Raw genomic sequence first — 12651 nt, forward strand, 5'->3', positions numbered from 1 at the left:
CTGACCCTGCCCCGGTGCACTTGAGGCCGTTCCCTCTGGTCCTGTCGCTTGTTACCTGGGAGCAGAGCCCGACCCCCCTGGCTGCAGCCCCCTTCCAGGGAGCTGTAGGGAGCGATCAGGGCCCCCCTGAGCCCCCTCCTCTCCAGGCTGAACCCCCCCAGCTCCCCCAGCCGCCCCCCATCAGGCTTGTGCCTCTGCCCGGGTCCAGCCACGCTCCAGCACCTCAATGTCCTTCTCATAGTGAGGGGCCCAAAACTGGACCCAGGGTTCAAGGTGCAGCTTCACAGGGAGATGATCACTGCCCTGGTCCTGCTGGCCACGATGTTTCTGACACAGGCCAGGATGCCGTTGGCCTTCTTGGCCACCCGGGCACACTGCCAGCTCACATTCAGCTGGCTGTCGACCAAGACCACCAGGCCCCTTTCCCCCAGGCAGCTTTCCAGCCACTCTCCCCCAGCCTGTAGCGCTGCAGGGGGCTGCTGTGACCCAAGGGCAGGACGCAGCACCGAGCCTCGTTGAACCTCACACAACTGGCCTTGGCCCGCGTACAAGGTTGAGTCTGCCTGCTCACCAGCTGACCTGCATGGGGAAGCTGGTGTTATTTTTGGTCTCTTCTGTGCCTCGTGCATCCTGGGCCTTCAGCTGGTCTGCTTGTTTGCCGGGGATTGCCCCTGTTGTGGGCACAGGAGAGCCTGCCTACCCTTCCATTACAGGAGGGGCTATATATGTGACTCATGCCTTCCCCATCCCACTTGGGAAGGAGTTGGTGCTGCTTCTGGATCACTTCTTTGCATAGGTAAGATTTTTTTTTCTCTCCTGGAGAAGTGGCTGTGTTGTCCCACTGCTTAAGGTTAACTCAGAAAGTTTAGAATGGTCTGGTTATTTTGTGCAAGATATACTTTGTATATGTTAAGCTGACAAGTTTAGGCTGTAATCAGAGAAGTACACAGCCATTCTTTGAGCAAGGGCAGTCTGGCACAGTTACGCTTTGAAGAAACAGTTAATAAGGATACTTTCAGGATGTTTCATATGCATTGCCAGCTTGGCAAGAAGGCTGAAGACCCATGTATCCTTAACTGAACTACTCTCATTATAATACTAAAAATCACACTCCTAGGTCAAAAAGACCCTTGCCCAGGTGAAGACCCCTCCCTGAGCATGCGTAATAGTAAAAATAGTTGTGTAACCATATTATAATAATATGTAAATTACTAACCGGTCATTGTAAAGAGGATGGATACTAACTCTGCAGTTTTTGTGTATAAATTTATTGTGGGAAGTCCCATCTGGTGGGCTTGCTTTGGGGAATATCACCTAGGCTCAAGCTTTGTGCAAACCTGAAATAAATAATGTCTTATTGTGTAAGTGTGTGAAAACTGACTTACTGCATACTGCGCCATGGTTCCGCTTTTCAAATAAGACCTCTGTGCCATCGTGTGTCTGTCCTCCCACCCTGACACTGTGACTGTTCCTTATTTGTTGCCCCTTGCTATGCCTTTTCTGCACTTGGTGTATCAGCTGGAGCCTTTGGGTGCCACCATAGGCAATAAATGGATTGTTACTTGCATATGCCAGGATGGAGACCAAACAGGATTTTATTTCTACAAGTAATGCCATGCATTGTTACTTTTTCTTTTTTTTTTTCTTTGGGTAATTTTTTTTCTCCTAAGAACCTAGGGAGTGGCTCTTCATGAGTGTATTCAGAGTTATTAACTTCATAAGGAGTAACTTTCATAATATTTTACATTGTATAGGTTGTTTTCCTCCTGGTGTTCAGCAGTATTGTGATTTTGCTTTGTATATGAGGACTAGAGGAGAACCATTATCTTGCACACTTCACTCTCTCTGCTTTTGTGGTCATTTGAATCTGAGGCATTCAGCCTTTCAAGGTGGCAATCTTTTGCAAATTTTCTTGAGCTAAAGTGTATTGATGTGTGCCTTGTGTGCTTGCAGGTGGATGCCAAATGGAGTTTGTGGCTGGCTTCCATCTTGCTGAATTCTGGCAACAAATTCTAGACTTTAAGAAAAGAATACCCAAGGCTGCCATCCTCTGACGTTAGGAATGCCTTTGTGTGTGCTGTTCTAAGATTGTTAGTTTGTGTGAGTTTCAATTAAAAAAAAGAGCTGTGAATTATTGCTTTTAAATGCACAACTTTACTTTTAAAGACACAGCTGTTGATGAATTTAGTTTGTGTGTGGCTATTGTGGATGGCAGAATTACAATCCAGTATTATGGATGTTTTCTTTTGATACAAATCTGGTGAGGTACATGCAAAATATGTACAGCCCTTGGGCTTTTGGCGGGTTGCCACCATGACTGTCAGTGATAGTGTGGGTGCTTCTGATCTCATCAAAAAAGTCTGAACTCCTCTAATGGTTCGCGTTCCCATGTCTGTGTCATATTGAGATGAAATGTAATCTTAAATTTCTTCACTAATTGGGCGTGCTCTTTTGTCTGGCGCAGTCTTTGCTCTGTATCAGGGTGGTGGCAAGAGACTAAATGCAATTTCCCAACAGCCTATACTGGTGTTGGTGTGGTGTTTCATGTTGTCTTAACTCCTGGTTCTTCTCTCCCCTGCGGCTTGCTGCAGCAGTGATCTTGACAGGCCTGGGTATGGATCCCAGATTTCCCTTGCCCCCGTGTTGCTGTCAGGCCATAAAGGAATGATTTGGCAGGAGACAGATGGTTTTCTTAGGAAGAAAAGAGAAAGCAACTTATACGTTCTGTAAAAGTGGAAAAGGTATTGGGGTTTTCAGGATAAATCCTTTAAAGTGTTGGGACTTTATGAACACAAACTGTAAGAATTCTAATCAGTTTTTTTATCTAAAACAATTTGTTGTGCATCTGTATGTTAAGTTGGGTATCCTGATCAAGTATTATATCTGCCATATGATATGCTTATTATTGTTCATTTAGGCTTCTGAAAACAGTTTGATTCCTTCTTTGGAATCCAGAGCTGTCTTCAGCATATACTAGCCAGCTCTGGAGCTAGGTTCACTTTGTTTTCTGCACTTCACAGCAGATCTGTTTGGAAATTTGTTAGCTGCCACTTTAGAAGAGACTTTTGCATTGTGACTATAGCAAGTTTCAGGTTTTCTAATTATATGCTTTTGTAGGAAAAAGCTAAAACCCAGTGATCTTGTTTTCAGTGTACATGAATGAAATTCACAGAGGCTGTATCCTGCTTCCAGCTCTGCAGAATCCAGGTCTGTACCCTTCCTCCGTAGGGAGGGTGGGATGGAGCGCTCGCATCCTGGGTGCCTGTGTTCTGATCGCCCTCCAGTAGCTACCGCAGCGGTCGTAGCACTGCTACAGGGCACCTTGAAGAGCTGCAGCCAAATAGTAGTAAAGATATACATGTCTAGAAAGGAGAATAAATTTTATGCTTTTTTTGCTGGCTACTTTCTAATTTCCCCCCCTTTTTTTTTTTAATCTGGAATAAATCCCAGTCCTCCCCTTTGGAAAATGTTTGTGAATTCAAACACCAGATGCTAACTGGGTATCTTATGGATCTTTAGACCCATAGCAACTTGCTAGGGAGTTATATTAAAGAGTGTTTTGTTCTTTACATTAAAATGTGTATTTTCTTTCTAAACCAATAATGAGTGGAAGAGACGTGCTTGCTGGTGTTGCTAGAGCCAGTTTTTGGTTCTTATGTATGTGTATTATTAATTGCTTTTTTAAAAAAAGGTCATTTTTTTTAAGCAATGCAGACAGGACTTTTAAACTTATCCTCTGCAGTGTCTGCAGTTTGCTACTGGGATAACCTGAAAGTGAAATAGAGCAAAAGCCTGGCCTGGCCGCAGCATTGCATGTGGTTTTCGTGTCTTCACTTAAGGGTACGGTGGGAATGCAGATGACTGTTAAAACCAGAGCACCATTTTGGAGCTGTGGCGTCCCGGCACCTGCGGCAGCCCTGAGCGGGGCTGGTGCCTGGCGGGACCCTGGAGAGGGGCTTCCCAGCCCCACGTCCCGCAGCCGCCTTGTGAGCAGCATGCTCTCCAGGCTTATTTTTAACTGCTGATTTAACAGGCGCGCAGCAGATACAGCATACCCTGAGCAAAATGGCAACCAGCAAGGGGTTGTGACACTTCTTCCAAGGCTCTGGCAGGAGTTCAGCTGTCTAAACAGTGTTCAGCCAGCTCTGGGTAACAGCAAGGGCAGAGAGCAGACTTTGCCTGATCCCACCTGAAATGTTCTCTTCTCTTGTCTGAGAGCAGGGATTAAGGACTTGACGTGGTTTTAGTATAGTGAAGAGTTATATTTTGTCATCTCTAATTTTTAGAGTGGATGCACTTGCTCTCAAATAATTTTTGAAGGAAAACAAATATTTTGCAAATACCAGAGGCTCCTTCCCAGCTCCTTGCCTCCTCCGGTCTCTCAACCCCAGCAAACCCAGTTGAGGTGGTGTAACTGGGCTGTGCCATGCTGAGGGCTGTGTGGGCGGCTTGCCAAAAGCCCGAGAGCTGTATCGCATCTGCACATACACAGCACAGGATTTTAATTGGTGATAAGTAGGTGCAGGGTGGGGTTTTTTATAGGCTGTTGTAAGTATTCACATCACTACTCGGCAAAAGCAGACAAAATATTCTTTGAGGCTTTTGGGAAAATGAGTGTCTACAGGAACAAAGTTTCATGGAAGCAGGGTTTAAATTCATAGTATTTGCCGCCTTTTTGTTGGAGAGGACCATGCATGCAGTGAAACGCATGAAGTCTGTTAATAGTCTGGTTTCGTTGTTTGCATTTATAATAGCAACAGTCTATTCATAAATGTTACCCTACCACAGAAGCTTGCACAAATACTTGCTTGCTAACGTGGGACTGAATGCAGGTCATGCAGCAGGCCTTTCTGTAGGCACTGGGCAAGCTGTTTCTGGCCCGTGGGACCGGGATCCAGGCTGGAGCAGCCTCTGACCCAGCTCCCGCCGGCGCTTGCGGGCTGCGTCACCGCAGGTGCCTTCGCTTTGGTGTGCACATCTCCCTGGCAGCTGTGAAGCAGGGGAAGGATGCCAGCCTTTTTTTGTGTTAGGCACTTAAATGCATTTAACAAAAAAATTGGTGTAATTTCAGGTGCTTTACTCAATGAAGTCATCCTTGGGTTTTGTTGAAGAGGAGCTCTGAACAGTGTTTTGGAAGAAGGATCAGGAATGACTGTTACGGTGGTTTTGTGGCTTTTTTCCTTACTTGATCCCTTTGGTGAGGACTGGTAAAAATCCTCGTACCTGGTGAACTGCTGTCTGTCTCAGCTCATGCTGGCTTTGACCTGACATGCAGATGTGGGCTGGAGATGTGAAAGCACGTAGAATTAGAGGATGGGGACCCGATTTTAGTACCCCAAGTGTGTTACAGTTCCCCTTCTTGAGGTGGTAAGTAGGCACTGTGGGCCAGCTCCCATGGGAGGTTGTTTGCCTCTCAGGGGGCTGCGGTTTGGATTACTGTCCTCTTCCTCCCACTGAGAAATACAGGGCAGATGTGTGTGTCTAAATATATTTATTTAGAATTTTTTTTTGTGTGAATTGAAGTAGGTTTAGGAGAAAACAAATAGGTACATGCAGCTTACAGGAAGCAAGACAACAGTACAGAAACCAGGAAGGCTCTGCATCTTCAATTCCTCTGCTCTAGCTAGCTCGCATGTCTTGTGTGCGGCTGCCTTTCCTGGCAGGACTGACCTCCTTGCAGGTTCCTCCTGCTCTCCCTCCTTCAGCCACGCTTAACAGGAGGAAGGGCTGAAATGGCCGAGGGTGGGGGGACTTGCAGGTGGTGGATGGCTGGGAGGAGGGAGGGAGCCCCAGTGAGGGGTGGTCTCCCAGCTGACCAGCGGTGTGATGGTTCCCCACCAGCAGAAAAGAATCCTCTGGCTTTTTAATTGTGCGTGGAGGACACAGCCATGAATTACAGATCTGTAGAAAAACAGGCGACTGCTCGGCATGTCAGCAGCATGCTGCTGTTTAATGTATTAACCCACTCTGTCTTGTTAAATTAATTTTTTCTCTCTTGTAAGGCCCTTGTCCCTTGCACTCGATGTCCCCGCTGTCTGAAGGGCTCCCTGGGTGGACCGGCCGGTCCCTGCCAGGCTCACCCCAAGCGCTCCCCCTGCTCCCCCCTGCCCAGCTGCCTCCAGGGCGGCTGCTGGCCCAGCTCCTCCGCGGCTGCAGGCCGGCATCATTAAAATCAAAGTTTTCTGCCTCTGCTCTTTGAACCATTGATGTGTTGAAAGAAAGAGGGCATGTCTCATGAGCCACCTTTGTCTAGACTTGCAGAGAGTTATCCGGGTGTAATACCGAGGAAAATGCTGGTGTAAGCTGTTCAGCCGAAGAAAGTGCGTGTGGTGGCTGAGTGGCTGAGGAGGAGGATGGTACCGCTCTCATGCCCTGCACGCACCCCCCTTTGGAGCAACAGATCCATTTGAGCTGATCCGGAGCATTAGGCAGCTAATCATTCCCTGGGATAGCTTGCTTCTGCTTTGAACTTCCTGTATCGGATTGCTCAATGATCGTGCTATCTATAACTTCATTTCATCATGTTTCCAGTATAATTGTTGAAAGTTAAATATTGGCATGCGTTAAGAGTGGATTGATGTGTATTAAGAATGAGGAAGGCAAAGCTACTTGGCGAGTGGATGTTTGAAAGTAAGAGTTTCATTCCTGGAGACTAAGTGGTGGGCGCTGCCTGATCCTTTCTGTAAGGATGACAGCTCTGAATAGTTGGGTTCAGAATCTTTTCATCATTTTAACTGATGATGAAGAATTACTGAAATGTTTCTCATGTTCTGCAAAACAAATCCGTGTCAGGAAATACAGAAGTAAATGGCTTGGCTTTCGTCACCAAGCACTTAAGCAGCCTGCTAATGATTTGAAGAGGCAGCAACAGAAAATGCGTGAAAGAAAAATGGCAATATAAATTTTATTTTCAAGTTTCATCTGCTTCACTAAAATTAAATCTGAAAAACGAAGACAAATGCTTACATGTGAGAAGAATGGTAATGACTCAGTACTTTAGTCAAGGAGAGTAGTGTTGTTTTGAACATACTACTTGCTGCTGCTTTTGACTGAAATTTTATGGCTTGTGATTAGGCCAGAGAGTCTCTGTAGGAACCAAGTAGCACAGGACAGACGGGCCCTTCAGAGTCATCCAGCCCTACTTGTTGGGTTAAATCCCAATGAAGATTGATTGTAGTTAATCTATTCCTTGGTCGTATTAATCACTTAAATGCAGAGTTTAAGAAACAGCAGAAAAGTTTCTTTTCAGAAGCATGTTAAACAAGAATTATTTCACAGTAAAGAGTGGAGCTCTTATTTTCTTGTAAAGACCAAGTACCCTGGAAAAGGTACACAAGAGAATTCACTCTATTTACTCTTTTAGAGGGAGCATGTGCCTCTGCTGTGAGCCTGAGTTTTCACACAAGATGTTGTTGCCTGTCTTCAACAGCAGGGAAAGGAAGCTGGGCCAGTGAAAGGAAAAGCCTTGGAAAAGCAGCTTAAACTGGGAAATTACTCTTCTGAGACTGGTGTCTCCCTTAAATACATCTTGTTCTTTTTCTTGCCATCTAGCAATGGTTTCTGCTGGTTAAAGAAAGTTATTCACGGTTTTCTGGCTGAGATCTTTTCTGTTTCCCCACAAAGCCCAAATAATACACAGGTTTACAGACATTTTCAGTTCACAATAATTTAACTTTTTAATACCTGGTTGGAAGAATGTATCTTCTGTTTTACATGCCTGCTTGGTACTGAAGGGGTTCGTGTTTTCCTACTAGCATATACTACTATATATGCACTGTAGTTGCAAGTGATGTTTCTATGACTCTTAAAAAAAAAAAAAAAAGTCATTTAAGAAATTGTAGTAAACTATGAATTTTATAAATGGAGGCGATGACTTGGGGAAACAAGACACATTAAAAAGGAGCCCTATCAACCTTGGTTGCCCTGCGTTTCATATAAGGAATTGATGAAAACCATTGCTGAACACTGATTTTTGGGATGGTTGTGCTTTAAGACATTAGTAAAAGCATATTGAGTTCTCCTGTCTCTTCTCTTTCTGCAGCTCTGCAATGGTAGATGGAGTTATGATTCTTCCTGTGCTGATTGTGATGGCCTTTCCCTCCTCGAGTTGGCAAGGTGAGTGACGTGCATGGGGATGCGGTAGCTGTTGGCTGCTGGAGGAGCTGGGCTGGCGTGGCGCTCAGCCGGTGGTGCCGCCTGGCACTGTGCCACAGCACCCTGCACGCTTCACAAGCTGACAGCATGGGCAGGTTCCTCTCGGGAGTGAGGTGCTGCTTTTCCATTTCAAGTTGCTTCAAAGGATATTCGTTGCCCATTTCTGTAGAAAATTTATAGGGTGTGCGATTGGCATAGGTCTTCCCAGGGCCTGGGGAGGGAAATGGGGAACCTCATTTCAATGGCAATTTTTTGAGCTATATAATGAGGAAATCTTTCTAGCCCATGGGCTGAGCTGCAGTTGTGTTGCTTACATTCTTGAAAAGAAAGTCGTTTGTTTGGGTTTTTTCCTCTGGGAAGGCTCTTAGGAGTATTTACTATGGTGTTTGATAACTTTTCCATGATTACACCAGTAAAATCTTTGGATATGGAAAATGACTTTTTTGTAAGTAATTTACACTGTTGTGTGCACATAAAGGTTTTATGACATGTAGTCCGTTTAAGATTTGCCTCAGCAAAAATGGGAGAAGGGTATTCCCTTGGGCATTCCCTCTCCGTGGTATTCCTGCCATGGAGAGGCAGGAATGGTTCATTTGAGGGTCTCCCAGATATTTTGGTAGATGACCTTCTGAAAGGTGCCTACTTGCTACTTCGCAAACAGCCTTTTAAAAATGTTGAATAAAGGTTTTCTGTGAGTAACTTGGTTTTCTCAGTTTTAAGTGACTCGGGAGGTGTATCTAGTGTTTGTCATGGCATATCTATGCTCTCTTGTATTTACCTTGTGAAACCTTTCCGAACTAATCTGCTGAAATGCGTTCATTTTTAAATGTTGATGCAGATGATAAAAGGCAGAGTATATTAAATGGACTTAGAATGGGTGGTGGAAGGTAACGATTAAAAATGCACTGAAGTCTAGTGGTTGACTTTATGTCTATGAATAGAAAATTGAGACAAAATTTTAAAAAGGAGGAAGGTTGGATGAATGTGGAAATACATTAAACTACTAGTGTTACTGATACAATATTATCTTGAAATAAGGTTTGGTAGTAGTTATCACCCTGTACCTTATTATCGCTCTTCAAGTGCAGCTGACTGCTTCTCAGAAACGTTCTTTCAGCTTTGAGCTGCTTGTTTTAAAAATCTGAAACCACCTGCCTTTCACATCCTTAAGGCAAAGAGCAGTAGATGGAGAAGAGGAACACCTGGGAAAGGTGCATGTTGAAGTCTGAAGCTCTGGCTCGTTTATCTCATTCAATATGCAGAATCAGACACTTTCACTGCTGGTGTAGCTGCAACCTATAGAGCAGCAGCATCAACCCACCCTGCCCTTCCAAAGTACCCTGCAGGGGTTCAGATCTTACCTATTTGACCTGACTCCGGTTAAAAAAAAAAGACAGTAGGTTCTAGGGCTTAAGGATTATCTCTTTGTTAAAAAGATGCCAATAAATGATCAGAAAGAGAAGAGTTGCCAAATCCATGCCAGGATGTTTTCTTTCTTTTCCTGGCCATCTGGGATGCTAAGATTGGAGGTGCAGGATGGTTCCTCATCTGGGAGTGAAGGCAGAGCTGGACCAGGTGTGCTGCTGGAACGGGCTTTGGGCAGGGTTTGTGTGGGGGTGGGAGTGTGAGCTGTGCAGGGAGGGAGATGTGCAGATGTTGTGCTCTTGCTATCTGTCCACCTGTGGCAACTGGACATCCCCAAAGAATGTTTTCCTGTTCACACTGTGGAGCTGCCCTGCCCAGGGAGAGCTTGTCCAGTACTAATTTTTAAAGAACTCTGTGTTTGGGCCTGCATTTTTCTCCCATGGTGATAGAGCTCCTGTGAAAGACTTTGTAGAAGAGGCATGCCAATCTTGCTTTGCTTTTCTTGCTTTATTACTTCCCTTTTCCCCTCATACTTCCTATGATGAGTTTTCTTTTTCTGTGAGCAATTACTTGTCTAATGCACACAAACAATAGTGCTCTTCCCCCTTTTCATGTTTGCTAGCAGTAGTGCTGTTCTGTTTCCTTTGGAAATAGTTTCCTACTTCTGAGCTGGTTGTAGAGGAATGTCTGGGGAGGCAGAAATACCTAGTGGACCTATCGGCAAATTTTCATTTATGTCTCTTCATCTCGTTTTTGGCTTCCTCGCCAATCAGGTCCGTAGTAGCAGTGGGAGAGCTCGCCGCTTTGTTCCTTCCGTGCCTGAGTGCTTGGTGCTCACGAGCCAGCAGCCTGCACTAGGGCTGAGGTGGTGAGCCCAGAAGTGCAGACCTCTGGAGACATTTTCAAGGGAGATCCTGTGAGGGATTGGAAGTTAATCCTCTGCCACCTGCCAATAGGCCATGGAGGTGGGTTTGTTGCACCCTGAGCAGCATGCTTTTCCATGTGCTTTTTCTGAATTTTTAAAAAGTTGACGTTTTGGGGGAGAACAGTTATTTTGTCTTCCCTTGGCACAAAGTAACAACAAAAAAAGTGCAAAGCTTTAAGACTTTCCCCCCTGCCTTCCATGTATTTTATCACAGATCAGTCCATTTCCTTTCACTGGGATTTGGACCAGATTTGGTTTTTGTGTTTTAGGTTTTTTTTTTTTTGGGGGGGGGGGGGTGGTTGCATTTTTGATGAGTGAAAAAAATGCCTGGACCTATCTTTGGGTAGTGTTCAGGGGCAGACTGACTATTTCTGCATTGCCACTAGGCTTCAAAAGATGAGATTAAACATGATTTTTTTTTTTTAAAGAAAAAAAACCCACCACAACCCAACCCAAAAAACCAAACACTGTGTAGAATTTTAAGTGCAGAAACATGTCTCTTCCCTATTTGAGTGTCCTGAAAATCCTTTTATTCTAAAGGTTTATTGTAGTGCTTTACTTCTTGTTTTACTTCTTTATTAGCCCTGTAAAGTGAGGAAAGAGGCTTTTTGTCATTTCCCAAGAAGCTAAACCCTGATGAAGGCAGAGTGTTTCCTAAATAATGTAATGCCTATGCTTAGGACTGTGAGTTTTTTCACTTGCTAATGGCTGTGCAAAATGCAGTTTCCTGATACCCGTGGCTGTGTTAGGAGCATGAAATGCTGCTGATGCTTTTGCCCTCTCTGGTGACGGGGGAAGGTGCCCAGGCAGCGTGCTGCTCCGGCTGCCGCGGCTTCCCTGCCAAAGGCAGCCTCCTTCCTTTTGCAGGAATTGTCAGGCTGGAAAGGGTCCTGTGTTGCACCACGACCAGGAAGAGTTTGGGAGCTACTGAAACTCCAGAAACTACTGTCTGCCTGTGGGAAGCTGGCTCTGGGGACAGCCTAACCTGCTCTCCAGCAGCTGGGCTGGGGCAGGCTGCCCTTCTGCAAAGCTGGGCTCCTCTGCCTGGCCTTAGGGCTTTCTAACTGGCCGTCAGCGCCCATAGCACTTGTGATTTTTCTGGTTTAGGGTTTTTCTGTAATACGGAGAACAATAATAAGGCTAAATAGTAGTTTCTTAGTGCTGGAAAATTCAAAGGCTTTTGTTAAATTGATAAATCCTATATAAAATTATTACAGACTGCCCAGGGATGTGGTTGAATCACCATCCCTGGAGGTATTTAAAAGATGTGTAGATGTGGCACTTGGGGACGTGGTTTTGTGGTGGGCTTGGCAGTGTTAGGTTTGTGGTTGGATGCAATGATGTTGAGGGTCTTTTCCAACTTAAATGATTCTGTGATTATTATTATGGCTGTTATATGGTTCTTGTTACTGAATGCATTGAGAAAGAAAAAATAAACCTGAATGGAGCAGTCATCTCTACAAGTGTACTTCTGTTTCCCTGAAATGGCTAAGAATCATAAAGGGAAACTTAACTACCAAAAAAGCGCTGTCTAAAGAGATTTTAACTTTTTCAGTTGTGCTTTCCTTCATCTTTAGTTCATTATGATATGAAGCCCTAGCAGACCCCACCTCTTCCCCCAGTCCTAGTCATTTAAAAACAAAAAGAATATTGCTGCTTTTATGTATTTCGGCCTTTGAGCATGAAGTCCCTTTCATCCTACTAGAGATTTTCAGCAGTTTTCTGAAGAAAGCTTTGCCTGTGAATGGTAACCTTTCTGGTTTGATTTCAAGGTTTTCCATTTGAAGGAGTGATCCCGCTCAGCAGGTGGTCGCACTCAAAGCCTAGCCGCAAGCCTCTACAGGGGATAACAACCGTGGCACAGCTCCGAGCGGCCTCGGGTTGGGAAGCCGGATCCCAGTGGCTCTGAGGGCAGGGATCGGCTGCGCGTGCCTGAGGTTAGCCGATGACTGCAGTGTCTGTGCATGTTCAGTATGTGACCATGGAGGCACGGCACCTTCCTGCTGCACAGCTGTGGGCTGGGCTGGAGGAGAGATCCCGGCAGATACCCTCTACCTGCTCATTTTGGGACTGAAGGTGTCACTCCTGTTTGCTTTGCCTCACTCTTTGATAAGACGAATCAAGTAGATGGAGTAGTTCCTCTTGAACTTATGCCATGATAAAATCATGTCTTGGTGGGTGAAGGACTGGTTTGTTTAAGGCTTGTT

At 45.2% G+C, this 12651-nt stretch overlaps 1 protein-coding gene across 2 annotated transcripts in view; it reads left to right on the forward strand.

The window, feature by feature from the left end:
* The window catches only part of ACVR1 (activin A receptor type 1), a 67953-nt gene that overhangs the window by 26307 nt on the left and 28995 nt on the right, over positions 1-12651 (forward strand). For both annotated transcript variants that reach the window (XM_040603750.1, XM_040603749.1), the window contains exon 2: positions 8042-8115. In XM_040603750.1, coding sequence (XP_040459684.1) covers positions 8042-8115 — 74 coding nt within the window. The remainder of the gene's footprint in view (positions 1-8041; positions 8116-12651) is intronic.

This window comes from Falco naumanni, chromosome 8 (genome assembly GCF_017639655.2).
Source record: "Falco naumanni isolate bFalNau1 chromosome 8, bFalNau1.pat, whole genome shotgun sequence".
Taxonomy (NCBI): domain Eukaryota; kingdom Metazoa; phylum Chordata; class Aves; order Falconiformes; family Falconidae; genus Falco; species Falco naumanni.